Source organism: Cetorhinus maximus, chromosome 12 (assembly GCF_964194155.1).
Source record: "Cetorhinus maximus chromosome 12, sCetMax3.hap1.1, whole genome shotgun sequence".
Taxonomy (NCBI): Eukaryota; Metazoa; Chordata; class Chondrichthyes; order Lamniformes; family Cetorhinidae; genus Cetorhinus; species Cetorhinus maximus.
In genome coordinates this window covers 64,132,653-64,149,964 of record NC_135890.1, presented here as the reverse complement: position 1 = coordinate 64,149,964, position 17,312 = coordinate 64,132,653, and the positions used below count along the sequence as shown (strand labels likewise).

Here is a 17,312-nt window from a genome sequence, read left to right as displayed (position 1 = left end):
CTACACATGGAGTATTGTGTGCAGTTTTAGAATAGAATTGTTAAAGCACAAACAGCCGTTCGACCCAGCATGTCCATGGAGGCGCTCCTAAGGAACAATTCACCTACTGCTGCTCCCCCACATTTCTGCACATTCTTCCCGCTTTTAGATTTTTAAAATGATATTTTATTGTATTATATTGTAGATAATTAAAATGTATATTATACAGTATGTTTATTATATATTCAGTTTTGGTCCCCTTAACTTAGGAAGGATATACTTGCCATATACGATGTATAGTGGAGGTTCAACAAACTCCTCCATCCTGGGATGGCGAGATTGTCCTATGAGGAGAGAATAAGGAGACTGGGCTGTATTCTCTAGAGTTTGGAAGAATGCGAGGTGATCTCATTAAAACTTACAAAATTCTTTAGAGGCTAGACAGTGTAGATTCAGAAAGGATGTTTCCACTAGCTGGGGTTCTAGAACCAGGGGACAAAGTCTCCGATAAGGGACAGGCCATTTAGGACTGAGATGAGGAGGAATTTCTTCTCTGAAGAATCTTTGAATTCTCTATCCCAGAGGGCTGTGGAGGCTCAAACATTGATCATGTTCAAGAGAGAAATCAATAGATTTCTAGGTACTAATGACATCGAGGAAAATGGGGATAGTGCAGGAAAATGGCATTGAGGCAGGCAATCAACCATGATCTAGTTGAGTGGCAGAGTAGGTTCGAGGGGCTGAATTCCCTACTCCTATTTTCTTGTAATGAAGAGTCCCAAGGCGCTTCAGAGTATTACAAAACGAAGCATGACACTGAGCAACATAAGGGGATATTAGGTCAGATGACCAAAAGCTTGGTCAAATGGAATGTCTTAAAGGAGGCAAAAAAAGTGGAGAGATGTAAGGAGGGAATTCTAAATCTTGGAGGCCCTGGAAACTGAAAGCACAGCCCCCAGCGAAAGAGCAATTATTATTGGGAATGCACAAAAGACCAGAATTAGAGGAGCACAGATATCTTGGAGGAGATTATAGAGATAGCGAGGGACAAGGCCGTGGAGGGATTTGAAAACAAGCAAGAGGATTTTAAAATCAATACATGGCTTGACCAGTAGCCAGTGTAAGTGTAGCTCAGTGAGCATGGGGGTGATAGGTGGGTAGAATGTGGGAGCAGCAGATGAGCTGAGATGGACAAAGTTGGGGGATGTTATCGAGGTGGAAAAAGGTGATCTTAGTGATGGCACGAATATGAGGTTGGAAGCTCATCTCAGGATCAACTGTGGCACCAAGGCTGGGAACAGACTGGCTTAATCCCAGGGAGAGGGATGGAGTCGACAGTTAAGGAGCAGAGTTTGGAGTGGGAACCGAAAACAATGGCTTCAATCTTCTAAATATTTACTTGGGAAGTCCTGGGTGTCGGATAAGCAGATTGATCATTTAGCAGCAGTGGAGGAGTTGAGAGAAGTGGTGGTAAGGTCTAACTGGGTGTTGTCAGCATACGTATGAAGACTCTCACCTTGCCTGTGGATGATGTGGCCAAGGGGCAACATGCAAAGGAGGAATAGGAGGGGGTTGGCAGTAGTGGAGGCGGGGGGCAAGGATTGATACTTTGGGAATGCCAGAGGTGTGGGAGCAGGAAGAGAAGCCATTGCAAATGATACTTTGGCTACAATTAGATAAGAATGGAACCAGTTGAGAGCAGTCCCACCCAACTGGACAACAGTGGAGAGGTGGTGGACGAGAATGGTGTGATCAACCATGTCAAAGGCTGTAAACAAGGACGAGGAGGCAGCGTTTACCTTTGCCACACTTACATGCCAATGTTATTTGTGACTTTGGAAAGAGCTGTTTCAGTACTGTCGCAAAGGCAAAAACCTGATTGGAGGGATTCAAAAATGGAGTTCTGGGAAAGATGGGAATGGATTTAGGAGGTAACACCACATTCCAGGACTTTGGAGAAGAAAGGGAGGTTGGGGATTGGATGGTAGTTTGCAAGGACAGAAGGGTGAAGGGTTGCTTTCATGAGGAGATGATAGATTTAAAGGAGAGAGAATGATTTACAATATCAGCTAACATGGGAACCAGGAGGGGAAGTTGGGTGATCAGTTTAGTAGAAATAGGATCGAGGGAAAAGAAGGTAGGTCAGAGAGGGCATGAGAGGAGATAGGAGAGAAACTAGAGAAATATGCAAGTTCAGGGGTAGGGGAAGGAGGAGCATTAAAGGAAGTTTGTCTTGGTGGGATGTGACAGCAGCTGGTCGGATTGTCTCTATCTTAGTCACAAGGAAGTCCATGAACTCCTTGCACTTGTTGTTGGAGGGTGAGGGTGGAGGAGACAGCGGAGAGTTTGCAGTAGAAAAAGAAGCCGGGGGTTATCTTTGTATTCCATGATTATCCTGGAATAGTAAGCTGTTTTAACAGATGCATGCAGGACCTAGTAGTGTTTTAAGGGAGGTAACACCTGAACGGAGAGAATGGTTCACAATATCTGCTAACATGGGAGCCCCTCTCAACCATGTAGAAGGACAGGAGCCACCAGATACATGGGAACACCACCTGCTCCAAGTTCCCCTCCAAGCCACTCACCATTCTGACTTGGGGCTATATCATTGTTCCTTCACTGTCGCTGGGTCAAAATCCTGTAACTTCCTCCTCAACAGCACTGTGGGTATATCTACACCACATGGACTGCAGCGGTTCGCAAAGATGGCTCACCGCCACCTCACAAGGGAAATTGGGGATGTGCAAAAAATGCTGGCCCAACCAGCAATGCTCATATCCCATGAATGAATAAATAAAAAGTAATCCAGCCAGATCTGGCGGTGGGGATGGCTAAGCCAGTTGTCCCTTGGACTGAAGGGAGTGGAGATAAGAGTGGTGCTGGGGGAATGGCCAGCGTGTGAAAGAGTAATAGTTTTATTGGGGGCTAGGACATCAAAGGTGAGGGTGCAGTGGTTGAGTATACGGTAGAAATGTTGTGATAAATAGAGGGCCAGAAGCTAGATAGTTGGGATTTTGAATGTGAATTGGGGGATAGATTTTTTTTCCAGGGACGAACACGTATAAGTTAGGGTTGGGGCATGGAATGGGGGATGTGAGTGGTGAAGGATACAAGGAAGTGATCAGAGATAGCCTTACCTATGATTGAAACTATGGGACTAGCGAGACTTTGTGAGGTAGCAGGGACAAGGAGGGATGGCTTTGATAATGGGTTGGGGAGTTTACATAGAGGGAGTGATTTAGGGAGGATAAGAAGGCTGTGAACTCAGAGGAGAGAGAACATGAGTTGTGAAAGAGGTTGAAATCACCGTCGTTCAGTGCAGAGGCTGAGGGATGAAAATAGTGAACAAACCTTGGTCATAAAAGTTTATTATATCTGGGAAGACGATACAGAATGACTGAAAGAGAGGTGAGAGGAGATGCTCAAAGGAGAGAAAATGCCAGAGGAGTAGGAAGTTAGGCCAAGGTGAGATCTTGTGATTCGTGCCACACCACCACCGCAATAGTCTTGATGGGGCAAATGGTGGAAGATGTTGTCTTCTCAGGCAGTCCTTTGGAATTGAGGATGACTCTTGTCCAGTGGGTTCTGAGATAGCTGATAAGTCCAATGTGCAATCTGCAGACTCTGCCACAAGTGGGGCAGGCGTTACTGAAGGGTTGGGTAGATGAGTTATTTAGAAGTTTGTGTGCCGTTTCTGACACCTTGACTTTGCCTCTGCATGCTCCTGACGAAGTCTTTCTGTGTTTGATGCTTTCCTGAATGAACATTCTCCATTTTGGTCAGTCACAAGCCAGGAACTCCTATGAGTCGACAGGGATGTTTGACCTCTTCAGGGATGCTTTGAGGACATCCCTAAAGTGTTTCTGTTGTGGGAGTCTCCAGTCATGACTGAGTTCCAAGTAGAGCCGTCTGGTGTCAGGCATTTGAATGATATGTCCTGCTCAGTGGAGCTGCTTTTGAGTGGTTACTGTCTTGATGCTAGGCATGTTGGTATGGGAGAGGACACTGTTGTTGGACTGCCTTTCGTGCCATTGGATTTGGATGATCTTGTGAAGGCACAGCTGGTGGAAGATGTAACCAGGCGGGAAGGTTTTCATTAAGTGGGGAGGTGCCATCACCAGGTTTTTGTCAAGACCATAATGTCTATGCAATTAACCACAATAAGTTCATAGGTGGCAAGGGCCTTGGTCACAAGTGAAGGGTCATTCTGGAGGGAGCTGGGGAGAAATGAACTGCTGGCAGAGTCAAAAGGATCAGCAGTGGGAGGGTGAGTTTGAACAGAGAGAATATTGACAAGGTTAGCCCCCAGCATGCATGATGGGCTAGAAAGTCAACAAGGAAGTGGAATGGGGCAATTGGCATTGCAGCTCGTTATGAGCCAGTGTCAAATGCCTTGATGAACCCTCGATGGATGTCACGAAAGACACAGAGGGAAGCTATAAGCTCATCTAACAGGAGTTTGAGCCTGGTGCAGTGGCAAGAATGCAGGAAGATCGTGGAGTACTGAAGGATTGGGGCAGGAAATTAGGAGGGGAGAGTAAGAGAGAAGTGAAAGGAGGCATGGTGAAAGGAGGCATGGCAATAGGAGAGAGTATATAAGAAGTGGGTAAAAAGTAGTTAAAATAAAAATCAAAGGTGACATAGATTGATGGACTTGGGTCTGGAGTGACAGCCAAAATGCGCGAGTGATTGGAGTCCAGGAGAACACAAGTTACCTAGGTCTGGTTACATAGAAATTAGGATACATAAAAACATGATCGTAAACAGGCAATAGGTGGTGACAATAGAGTTAGAGTCCAGAGTTCAAGTATGTCTCTGATTGATGTGATTCATCAAGTGTGTTAGTGTAGTGGGTGGTACAAAGTGCTTAGTCTGCTTGTCATCTCTTGCTTTCAGCTCTCACCTCTGGCTAGCAGTACAAGTATTACAAATAGAGAACAGTGTGCGTCCAGCCAGCAGCCTTTTCACCAGCAAGCCATTTGTAGTGCCTCCTTGTGATGATATATGTAAACTGGCTACCTCGTGGACCCAGGCTAAACAATAGGGAACTCAGAGGAGGTTTGGCCCCCAGACGTATGGCATACAGGGCTACCAGTGTGTAGTTACACCCTGGTGCCCGCGAGCCAAACCCTCAGCTATAGGTAAATAGCCCCACTGCCTTGTGGGTGTGTCGGAAGAGAAGGCGGTGAAGGAGTAAACCCTGACGTGAGTCCTGTATCAGGCAGCTTTCCGACAAACAGCTGAACTTGTTCTCTCATTGAACAATTTCTCCTTTAACTTGTCTCACGTCCTCCATATAAAAGGCACCAAACAATGGTGCTTAGTTTCATCCTTTGGACAGTACTAGCATTGCTGAGAGGGACGGGGGTCCTAATAGTTGGGCAACTCGGTCTCCCCAGGCTTATGGCCTGTGGTTTATGTTGGCACAACATGGGAAGCAACGGTTACTGGTTATACGTTCTCACTCGATTGATGGAGAGCACAAGTGCCAGGGGTCACTTCTGACGATGGGAGAGATCATCGTGTCTCTTGGATAGCTACCGCCCGCCCCTAGCAGGGCAACCCCCAGTCAGTTAGGTGCTGTCCTGCCATGGCCTGTTTGCTTTATTGGGTGCTTGAAGAATCATCCCTCGACAGGTGGATCATTAAATTATGCACCAGGCAAGAGAAACTCAACAGATAAGACACCAGTTTTTCGCATCACAAGCTGAAACGTAAGGACTATGCATCCTGGCCTTACTGACGACCTTCTGCAGGTTCATGACACACACGCACGTTTGTGATCGACAAACAACTTACAAGGCTCAACGTGGACATTGCTGCGCTGCAAGAAACTAAGCTCGCTCAAAGTGGATCCCTAAAGAGAAATACTGCACATTTCTCTGGCAGGGAAAACCCAAGAAGCAACACATGGGCATGGAGTGGGTTTTGGAGTAAAAGAACATTCTACTTGTGAGGATTGAATCCCCCCCCACAGAAGGCTCGGAGACTTCTTACTCTTTGCTTGTCAGCAAGCGCAGGCCCAGCTAACCTCATGTGCAGTTACGCCCTGAGACTCACCTCCATCCCAGATGTGAAGGTTCAATTCTATGAGGCACATGATACTTTTGCCATCAGCAGAATTCCCAGCACCAGCGGACTGTACCTTCTAGGGGACGTCAATGCAAGGGTGGGTACCGACCACACAGCTTGGCCAATGTGCAGAGGGCACCAGGGAATCGGCAAGATGAACGAAAATGGAGCTCTTTTGTTACCATGGATTCCCTGTGACGAACAGCTACTTTCTGATAAACATGATGTCCTGGAGACATCTGAGATCACATCACGCCACTGGCACCAGTTAGATCTCATCGTCACCAGACATACCACCCTCAAGAGTCCTGATCACTTGTAACTATCACAGCACAGACTGTGATACTGACCACTCCTTGGTGTGTTACAAGGTCATGCTTCAGCCAACGAAACTATACTCCAAGAAGCAGATTGCTCGGCACTGCGCCAATCAGTGCTGGTTGAAACTCTGCAACAGCATGCTACCTGCTGCTGGATCTGGTGATGCTGGAGGGACGTATGAAGAAATCAAGAAAGCAACAGGCCTAGCAGCAACAAAATCAGCTCCCTTAAGACAGACAGGGATGATCACTGAACCTAGCAAGCAGATGGAAATGTGGGTGGAGCATTACCTCGAACTCTATGCAAAGGAGAACATTGTCACTGAAGAAGCTCTCTGCGCCATTCCAGACTTTCTATTATTGAGCTGTTGTCCAAGCTTGGAGACAGGGGAAGTCCAGAAGCTGTTTGAGGATTGAGCACCAGAGGATTCACCAATGGAAGTATTTTCATAGGAATGAATATCCAGGTGTATAGGCTCAGTTGTGAAGTTGGAGGACACCATCAAATCCAAAAGCAGAAGTGGATTTCTCCTCTGAATATTATGTACAGATGCCTCTGTACCACAGCAGTTTGTAGTGTCTCTCCATTTAAATAATCTGCCCTTCTATTCTTCTATTAAAGTAGACACCCTCACATTTTCCGCCCTATACGCCACCTGCCAAATTTTTGCCCACTCACCTAACCTATCCATATCCATTTGCAGACTCTTTGTATCCTCCTCACAACTTGCTTTCCCACCGACCTTTGTATCGTCAGCAAATTTGGCTACAATACACTTTGCTCCTTCACCCAAGTCACTCGTCCCTTCACCCAAGTCATTCATATAGACCAATAGTTGAGGCCCAAGCTCTGATCTCCGTGGACAGCCACACTCCATTCTGACTTGGAACTATATCGCTGTTCCTTCACTGTCACTGTGTCAAAATCCTGGAACTCCCTAACAGTGCTGTGAGTGTACCTACACCAAATGGACTGCTGTTGTTTAAGAAGGTGGTTCACCACCATCCACCCGGGCAGTTAGGGATAGGCAACAAATGCAGAGTTTGCCAGCAATGCCAATATCCCGTGAAATGAATTTTTTAAGAAAAGTTGTGTAACTAGGCAGAAAGCTATAAAAGGACAGACAAGAGAGGGCAAAATTGTGGCAGATGGATTTGAGTGTAGGGGAGTGGAGCCATCCACTTGGGATCTAAGAAAGGCAAAGAGGAATATTTTCTGAATGATGAGAGACCAGGAATTGGGGAGGAGCAAAGAGATTTAGGGGCCCTGATTCATGAGTACACAGGCAAAAATTGCATTCCAAAAGGCTGATAAAGTATTGACCTTTACCTTGAGAGCTGGAGTATAAAAGTTGCAGAGCTTGGTGTTTTGATGATTAAAAACTGACTCCAGGCTTAAATGAATCATGAATTGTTACAATGCAGGAGGAGGCCATTTGGCCCATCATGTCTGCACTGGCTCTCCAAATGAGCAACTTGCATAGTACTATCCAACACCCCCCCCTCCACCCCACCGCCTTCTCCCCATAACTCCTGCATCATCTTCCTTTTCAGATGAGAGTCCAATTCCCTTTTGAGTGCCTCAGTTGAACCTGAACCCATGGATTGGAAATAGTCTGCTCAAAGCTCTGTCCTTCTTGCACTACCTCTATCTTATTGAGAAGTAGCATTTGTTGGACAGTATCATGAATGAGCCACCTTTCAATAAGATTCCCAGCTCCAAAAGCTTACAAAGAAAAGTAGAAACATTGAAGCTATAAGATAGAAATGGAAAATGTGCACCTGGATTGTCAGCTTGCACCTTGCAGAAGAAAAGGCAGCTCTGCCTTTTTGGAGAGACCCTTCAGTGTGACATTGCTCAGTAAGTGAAAAAGTGGGGCTAGCTATCACCATTTGTGTACAGCTCATATCCTTAATGGCATTCACAAAGGCATTTATACCTGGGTGTTCACCAACCAAAGCCATTCATCAAGCAACAAGATGTGGTATTGAACTCTGCTGTTCTCTTAACCCAGAGATGTGATTTTACATTATAACCATGCTATTTTATTTGTGCCTGACATAGATCCAATTTCAGACAACCCCATCCAGGAACTTGACTGGCTGAATATTTTGCTCTGAAACTCTGCTGACTCAGGTGCCCCATTGCACCCTGAAGTGAATAGTTAGTCTGAGGATTAACTCCTATAGTGCAGTGCTTTGTGTGAGGGGCTGGCTTGTCTGATCTCAAATCCCTGCATGTGTATTTAAAGGTCAGACTCAGCTAGGCCGGTTATACACAGGTTGCTTTGGTATCTAAAATGTCATGTTTAACTTTTTAAAAGACACTACATTATTGGAGGGAGTTAACCCAATTGAAGTCCATCACACTGTTAGCTGGCCAAAGTCCTCCTATAAATGCGCAATCCTGTCTAGAGATGCTGGCTGATTGTTTTAAACTACTTGTTCTCTGTTTATTGTAGGCCCGCGGCTAGGTCTGGCGAGACTTTTATCAGGTGAGTGTTTTACAGCTGTACTTGAATGTTAAAAATTGCACGTTGTTGGTATCACAGTATCTTTACAGTGCAGAAGGGGGCCATTTGGCCCATCGAGTCTGCACTGGCTCTCTGAAAGATCATTCTACCTAGTCCCACTCCCCTGCCTTATTTCCCGTAACCTTGCACATTCTCTCTTTACAGGTAGCAATCCAATTCCCTTCTGAATACCTTGATCGAGCCTGCCTCCACCACCCTCTCAGAAAGTTTGTTCCAGACTCCAACCACCCTCTGGGTGAAAATTTTTTTCCTCACACCACATTTACTCCTTTTGCCAATTATTTTGAATATGTGCCCTCTAGTTCTTGATGTTCTCTTGGGTGGGAACAGTTTCTCACTATTTATCCTGCCCATATCCCTCAGGATCTTGAATACCTCTATCAATTCTCCTCTCAGCCTTCTTTTCTCCAAGGAAAACAGTCCAAATCTCTCCAATCTATGCTCATAGCTATAGTTCTTCATCCTGGGAATCATTTTGTGAATCTCCTCTGTACTCTCTCCAATGCCTTCTGCCTAGAATTTCTTTAGCCTTACCTAACGACTGAAATTAAAGGAGTGAAAGGAAAAATCAAGCAGCAAGTCTGCCAGCATCTGAAAAAATTGGCAAAATGTTTTTTGGATGTAACCTCTTGCAGTACTGGCAGATATGGTTCTAACAAAGCACTGGTAGATCTGCTGTGTGATGCAGAGCATTTGACATAGGAAGACAGGTTAGTGCTTAATGAGTCTTGTGTTCCTTACAAGTGCTCAATGTTTTTCGGGTTTACCCAGGCTCATTTGAGAAGATCCTGATGCCTAATATTATAGGCAGGTCTCCTGTTTGCACTGACATCCTAATGGGGTTCCCTCTTTGTCCTGACCCCTCCTATTTTGTTTGCAGTGTAGTCACTTATTCTTTTCAGTTCCCACTGTTTGTAGGCTTTCTTTCTCTAACTGTGTGTAGAGGTAATTGGGGGGTCCTTCCCTACAGTTCTTCCCACCATTTAAATGCCTATTGTGAAGCAACACCTCTGACTGCACTTCACTTAAATACTGGGAGGAGTGCAGCAATAGGATTTGGATGACTGCTGCTTGATAAGAGTGTTGTCCTACATTCCACAGAGCTGCGCTGTACCCCTGGACAGTTTGCTTGTAATACTGGAACTATTCAGTGTATTCCTCTAACCTGGCACTGCGATGGCTGGCAGACCTGTGAAGATGGCAGCGATGAGCTGGATTGTCCAGGTGAACTATAAGCTGTGAGATTGTGTGTTGCATGTGATCAGATCTGAAAATATCTTTCACCTATGATTTTATAGTTTTCTTGTTGCATTGACTACAGACGCACAAATGCAAAATAAGTTGAAGCTTAAGAGCTGCTTTGACCAAAAGGCATTTGATACAGTGCCGCACAACAGACTTGAGTAAAGTTATAGCTCATGGAATAAAAGGGTTAGTAGCAACATAGAAATGAAATTGGCTGAATGACAGAAAATTAAATACTGATTAATGGATGTTTTTCAGGCTGGAGGGATGTTTGTAGTGGAGTTCCCCAGGGGTCAGAGTTGGGACATTTGCTTTTCCTGATATATATTAATGACATAGACCTTGGTATACAGGGCACAATTTTAAAGTTTATGGATGATGTGAAACTTAGAAGCATTATGAGCTCTGAGGAGGATAGTGTAGAGCTTCAAAAGGTCATAGACAAGTTAGTGCAATGGATGGAAGTGTGAAATGTCAAGAGATTCATTTTGCTAGGAAGGACATAGAGAGACAATATAAAGGGTGCAATTCTAAAAGGGGTGCTGGAGCAGCGAAGCCTCAGTGTATCTGTGCATAAATCATTGAAGGTGGCAGGACAGGTTGAGAGAGCAGTTAATAAAGCATACAGTGTCCTAGGCTTTATTAATAGGGGCATGGAGAATAGGAAGAAGGAGATTATGTTGAACTTGTATAAGGCACTAGTTTGGCCACTAGTTTGCGTCCAGTTCTGGGTGCTGCACTTTAGGAAGGGTGTGAAGGCATTGGAGAGAGTGCAGAAAAGTTTCGCAAGAATGGTTCCAGGGATGAGGAACTTCAGTTATGAAGATAGATTGGAGAATTTAGGACTGTTTTCCTTGGAGAAAAGAAGGCTGAGAGGAGATTTGAAAGAAGTATTCAAAATAATGAAGAGTCTGGACAGCGTAAATGGGGAGAAACTGTTCCCACTCGTGAAAGGATCGAGAGCAAGAGGGCACAGATTTAAAGTCATTGGCAAAAGCACCACGAGGAAAAGATTTTTCACTCAGCGAGTGGTTAGGACCTGGAATGCACTGTCTGAGAGTGTGGCGGAGGCAGGTTCAATCGAATCATTCAGAAGGGAATTAGACTGTTATTGGAAAGGAAGAATGTGCAGGGTTATGGGGAGAAGGCAGGGGATTGGAACTAGGTGAATTGATCATTCGGAGAGCCGGCACAGGCATGATGGGCCAAATGACCTCCTTATGCGCTGTAACAATTCTGATTCTGAAACGTCTGCATTCCTTATTTCTTTGCCTTGTACAATCAGAACTCCAAGACTTGGTGTTGATGGCTGCTGTTATGCCTGTAGCTGCCAGCCAGTATTCTTGTGCGTCATGGAAAACATGGAAAAGTCACGGAAATAAAAAATGGCCCAAAATCATTGCAAAGTCATGGAATTTTTTAAAGGCAGAGATGAGAATTTTCTGACTTCAGACGGAATTCCAGTCTTTTTCCAATGTTTTTCTGGCGCCCATCTGCCCCTTTCCATAATCATTTGCTGCACATGTTAGGAATCCAGTACAGGTTTTGTTCCCCTCCTGTTTGATCCCACTGATTGGCTGCTTTGGAGCGTGCCAGAACAACAATAGTCATTGTCTGAGTAGCCTGTCAATTGGGGACAGTCTACGTGCTGTATTGGCTTTGGACACTGCTGGGACAATGGAAGTAATTGACCAAGTAGTATGCGCCAAATTTCCCCCATCCCCACTTGCTTATTCAAAATGCATGGGGGGCACATTCATCCTCAATGCCGCCAGTAGCCTGTGGAAAAAGTAAAGAAGGGGGTGGCAGATTCAAGAAAGGTCACCCCTGTACAATAATTCCGTACGTATGACTCCTCTGGGCTGGGTTGAACAGTTGGAAACACAGGTGCAGAGAGTGAGAAAACAACATGCAGCTTGATTGGAGGAGTAGTGAGCGAGCATGGTGGACAGAACCTGGGAGGAGCTGCTCCTCCAATCACAGATTTTGTGCCTCCCCGACGTTTGCTGTTCCAGCTCCAGAGACAATATCTGTGATTGGGTGAGCAGTAAAGGTAGGGGGTAGGGAAACTGCTATTGGAGGAGCTGGAGCAATTATCCTAGACGACGATCTGTTCAGCTGAAACTTTCAACATCTTCCTAGGCGAGGCCCAGGAGAAAAAAATGGAAAAGGAAAATTATGGTAGCAGCCAGAAACAAGGCCAAGAACAGGCCCATGGTTGCCTCCTGTACTTGGGAATAAGGGCAATAGCCAGTGGAGTGCAGACGTTTTAAATTTCATGTGGTGGTTGGTGAGGACTAGGGAGGCAACGAGAAGAGAAAGATCAGCCATGCAGACTTGTTTGGCCTTTTCCTAACTTAGCTAAACTGTATATGCCTGTCTGATTTCTGTTTCATTACATCAAATAGTTAGAATTTGATATGAAATGGGAATTTGGAATTGTATTTAGGTGATGAACAAAGACTTTCCAGATTGCAGGGCAGGCAACCTTAGCTCATGGATGATGACATCTTGCCTCCATTTGTTGAAGCATGATGTACATACACCAGCAAAACGTGTGGCAAGCAACACACCACCTCATTCTCCAAAGCCTGAATGCCATCTACAAGGCCCAGGTCAGGAGTGTGATGGAATGTTCTCAACTTGCCTGGATGGGTGCAGCTCCACCAACATGTAAGCTTAACTCTATCCTGGACAAAGCAGCCCGCGTGATTGGTACCCCGTCCACCACCACTCCTTCCGCCACAGGCACACAGTGGCAGTTGTATGTACCATATACAAGCTATGCTGCAGCAACTTTCAAAGGCTCCATCAGCATCACCTTCCAAATCTGCGATCTCCACATCTCAAAGAACAAAGGTAATAGATGCATGGGAACGCCACCTGCAAGTTCCCCTCCAAGTCACTCACCATCCTGACTTAGAACTTAGGGTGTAAAATTGAGGCCGACTATTAATGCAGATATAGAATGTCTTGGCTGAAAAGGGAAATTGACTTTAAATTCATTTACGGATGTGCGCTTCACTGGCTGGGCCAGCATTTATTGCCCATCCCTAATTGCCCTTGAGAAGATGGTGGTGAGCTGCCTTCTTGAACCGTTGCAGCCCATGTGGTGTAGGTACACCTGCAGTGCTGTTAAGGAGGGAGTTCCAGGATTTTAACCCGGTGACAGTGAAGGAACAGCGATATATTTCCAAGTCAAGTTGGTGAGTGACTTGGAGGAGAACTTCCAGGTGATGGTGTTCCCATCTATCTGCTGCCCTTGTCCTTCTATATGGTAGCAGTCATGGGTTTGGAAGGTGCTGCTGAAGGAGCCTTGGTGTGCTCCTTCAGTGCATCTTGTAGATGGTACACACTGCTGCTACTGTGTGTCGGTGGTGGAGGGAGTGAATGTTTGTGGATGTGGTGCCAATCAAACGGGCTGTTTGTCCTTGATGGTGTCAAGTTTCTTGGGTGTTGTTGGAGCTGCACTCATCTCCTGACTTGTATCTTGTAGATGGTGAACAGGCTTTGAGGAGTCAGGAGGTGAGTTACTTGCCTCAGGATTCCTAGCCACTGACCTGCTCTTGTTGCCACAATATTGATATGGCTAGTCCAGTTCAGTTTCTGGTCAATGGTAACCCTGAGGATGTTGATTAGTGGGGGATTCAGAATGCCATCAAATGTCATGGGACCATGGTTAGATTCTCTCTTGTTGGAGATGGTCATTGCCTGGCACTTGTGTGGTGTGAGTGTTACTTGCCACTTGTTAGCCCAAGCCTGGATATTGTCCAGGTCCTGCTGCATTTGGACATGGACTGCTTCAGTATTTGAGGAGTTGTGAATAGTGCTCAACACTGTGCAATCATCAGTGAGCATCCCCACTTCTGACCTTATGATGGAAGGAAGATCATTGGTGAAGCAGCTGAAGATGGTTGGGCCTACGACACTACCCCGAGGAACTCCTGCAGTGATGTTCTGGAACTGAGATGATTGACCTTCCTTTGTGCTAGGTATGACTCCAACCAGTGGAGAGTTTTCCCCCTGATTCCCATTGATTCTAGTTTTGCTATGGTTCCTCAATGCCACATGCAGTCAAATGCTGCCGTGATGTCAAGGATAGTCACTCTCACCTCACCTCGTGAGTTCAGCTCTTTTATCCATGTTTGAACCAAGGCTGTAATGAGGTCAGAAGCTGAGTGACACTGGCGGAACCCAAACTGAGCATCTGTAGTAAACTGATGTGTGATATACCTTTAAGACAAGTGTTGTAATGGAAGATCAGATGATCTTGGTACCCAATAGCAGAGTAGCATGCTACCTGTGTAGTCAGTACTCTAGAGTAAAGACAGAGTTTTGAGTTGTAAGCACGCAAGTGTAGCTGCTGAGTTCCTTTTGTAAATAAACAGAACGTGTTTCTTCTAAGAATGGTCTACTGATCTTCTCTGCCTTGGTACCAGCTCAGTCACCCCGAAATAAGCATGCAACCCGGATCCTTCAGTCCCAACAAACCAGGATACAGGATGCAACAGCGTCAATGAGCAGGTTATTGATGAGCAAGTTCCGCTTGATAGCACTTTTGATGATCTCTTCCATTACTTTACTGATGATCGAGAGTAGACTGATGGGGCAGTAATTGGCTGGGTTAGGTTTGTCTTGCTTTTTGTGTACAGGACATCCCTGGGCAATTTTCCGCATAGCCGGGCAGATGCCAGCGTTGTAGCTGTACTGGAACAGCATGTTGTGGAGCACAAGTCTTCAGTACAATTGCCAGAATATTGTCAGTGCCCATAGCCTTTGCAATATCCAGTGCCTTCAGCCGTTTCTTGATATCATGTGGAGTGAATCGAATTGGCTGAAGACATCTGTGATGCTGGGGACCTCCGGAGGAGGCCGAGATGGATCATCCACTTGGCACTTCTGGCTGAAGATTGTTGTGAATGCTTCAGCCTTATCTTTTGCACTGCTGCGCTGGGCTCCCCCATCATTGAGGATGGGGATATTTGTGGAGCCGTCTCCTCCAGTGAGTTGTTTAATTTTCTACCATCATTCACGACCTGAGCTGTTGGTGTGGAATCACTTAGCTCTGTCTATCACTTGCTGCTTATGCTGTTTGGCTGTGTTGTAGCTTCACCTAGGTTGACACCTCATTTTTAGGCATGCTTGGTGCTGCCCCTGGCATGCTCTCCTGCACTCCTCATTGAACCAGGGTTGATCCCCTGGCTTGGTGGTAATGGTAGAGTTGGGGATATGCCGGGCCATGAGGTTACAGATAATGGGTGAGTACAATTCTGCTGCTGTTAATGGCCCACAGTGCCTCATGGACGCCCAGTCTTGAGTTGCTAGATCTGTTCAAGATCTATCCCATTTAGAATGGTGGTAATGCCACACAACACGATGGAGGGTATCCTCTGTGAAGGCGGGACTTCGTCTCCACATGACTGTGTGTTGGTCACTCCAACCGATACGGTCATGGATGGATGCATCTGCAGCAGGCAGGTAGCATTGTGGTTTTGTCGCTGGACTAGTAATCCAGAAACCCAGCATAATGCTCTGGGGACCTGGGTTCGAATCCTGCCAGAGTAGATGGTGGAATTTGAATTCAATAAAAATCTGGAATTAAAAGTCTAATGATGCACATGAAACCATTGTCGATTGTTGTAAAAACCCATCTGGTTCACTAATTCACTTAGGGAAGGAAATCTGTCGTCCTTATCTAGGCTGACCTACATGTGACTCCACGCCCACAGCAATGTGGTTGACTCTTAAATGCCTTTGAACAAGGGTAATTAGGGATGGGCAATAAATGCTGGCCTAGGCAGCAACGCCCACATCCCATGAATGAATTTTAATAAAAGGTTGGTGAGGATGAGGCCAAGTATGGTTTTCCCTCTTTGTTGGTTCCCTCACCACCTGCCACAGACCCCAGTTTAGCAGCTATGTCCTTTAGGACTTAGCCAGCTCTGTCTATGATGGTGCTACCGGAGCTACTCTTGGTGATGGGCATTGAAGCCCCCCATCCAGAGTACATTCTGCGCCCTTCCCACCCTCAGTGCTTCCTACAAGTGGTGTTCAACAGCTGAGGGAGGGCGGTACGTGGTAATCAGCAGGAGGTTTCTTTGCCCATGTTTGACCTGCTGTTGTGGACTCCCAGGGCAACCACTGTGCTGCCACCTCTGCTGGGCCTGTCCTGCCAATGGGACAGGACAATACCCAGGGATGGTGATGGTGGTGTCTGGGATATTATCTGTAAGGGTATGATTCCGAGAGGATGACTGTCATGCTGTTGCTTGACTAGCCTGTGAGACAGCTCTCCCAGTTTTGGCACAAAGCTCTGGATGTTACTATGGAGGAGTTTGCAGGGTCGACAGGGCTGAGCTTGCCATTGTCATTTCTGGTGCCTAGGTTGATGCTGGACGATGGTCCGGTTTCATTCCACCTTTTTGATTTTTCAGTGGTTTGATACCAGTGAGTGTCTTGTTAGGCCATTTCAGAGGGTATTACTGTGGATCTGGAGTCATGTGAGGATAGCGGATTTCCTTTCCTAAAGGACATTAGTGAACCAGATGGGTTTTTATGACAATCGACAGTGGTTTCATGGTACCTTTAATTTCAGATCTTTTATTAAATTCAAATTCCACCATCTGCCGTGGTCTCTAGATTACCAGCCCAATCACGATACCACTACGCCACTGCCTCTCCCTGAATATATGCAAAATATATGCTGAATAAATGCAAAAACATGGTATTTGGGGCCAGAAAAATGGGATCATCTTATACCATGGGTGACTTATGTTGCAATTTATGGTAGTCAGACTGTGTCTCATTGTTGATGATCATTGCCTGACATTTGTCTGGCACAAATTTTACTAGTCACTGAGTACCACAAACCTGGATGTTGTCCATATCCTCCTGCATTTTGACATGGAATGTTTCATTTTCTGAGGAATTGCGAATGGAACTGTGCACTGCAATCATCAGTGAGCATCTCCATTTCTGACCATATGATTAAGGGAAGGTGGTTGGACCTGAGACATTGCCCTGAGGAGCTCTTGCAGCAATGTCATGGGGTTGAGATGTGCTAGGTATCACTCCATCCAGTGGATTTTTCTCCCTTATTCTCATTGATTTCAGTTTTGTTAGGCTGCTTGATGCTGACTGTAAATGCAGGTGCAATCACTCT

The 17,312-nt window shown here is 45.8% G+C and overlaps 1 protein-coding gene across 4 annotated transcripts in view; it reads left to right on the top strand.

Moving 5' to 3' along the window:
* Positions 1-246: 246 nt before the first annotated feature.
* The window catches only part of dgcr2 (DiGeorge syndrome critical region gene 2), a 38,966-nt gene continuing 21,900 nt past the window's right edge, over positions 247-17,312 (top strand). For 3 of the 4 annotated variants that reach the window (XM_078553750.1, XM_078553752.1, XM_078553748.1), the window contains exons 1-3: positions 247-381; positions 8,834-8,866; positions 10,007-10,129. In XM_078553750.1, coding sequence (XP_078409876.1) covers positions 375-381; positions 8,834-8,866; positions 10,007-10,129 — 163 coding nt within the window. In that variant the 5' untranslated portion in view covers positions 247-374. The remainder of the gene's footprint in view (positions 382-8,833; positions 8,867-10,006; positions 10,130-17,312) is intronic. The other variant, XM_078553749.1, reaches the window with a different exon arrangement.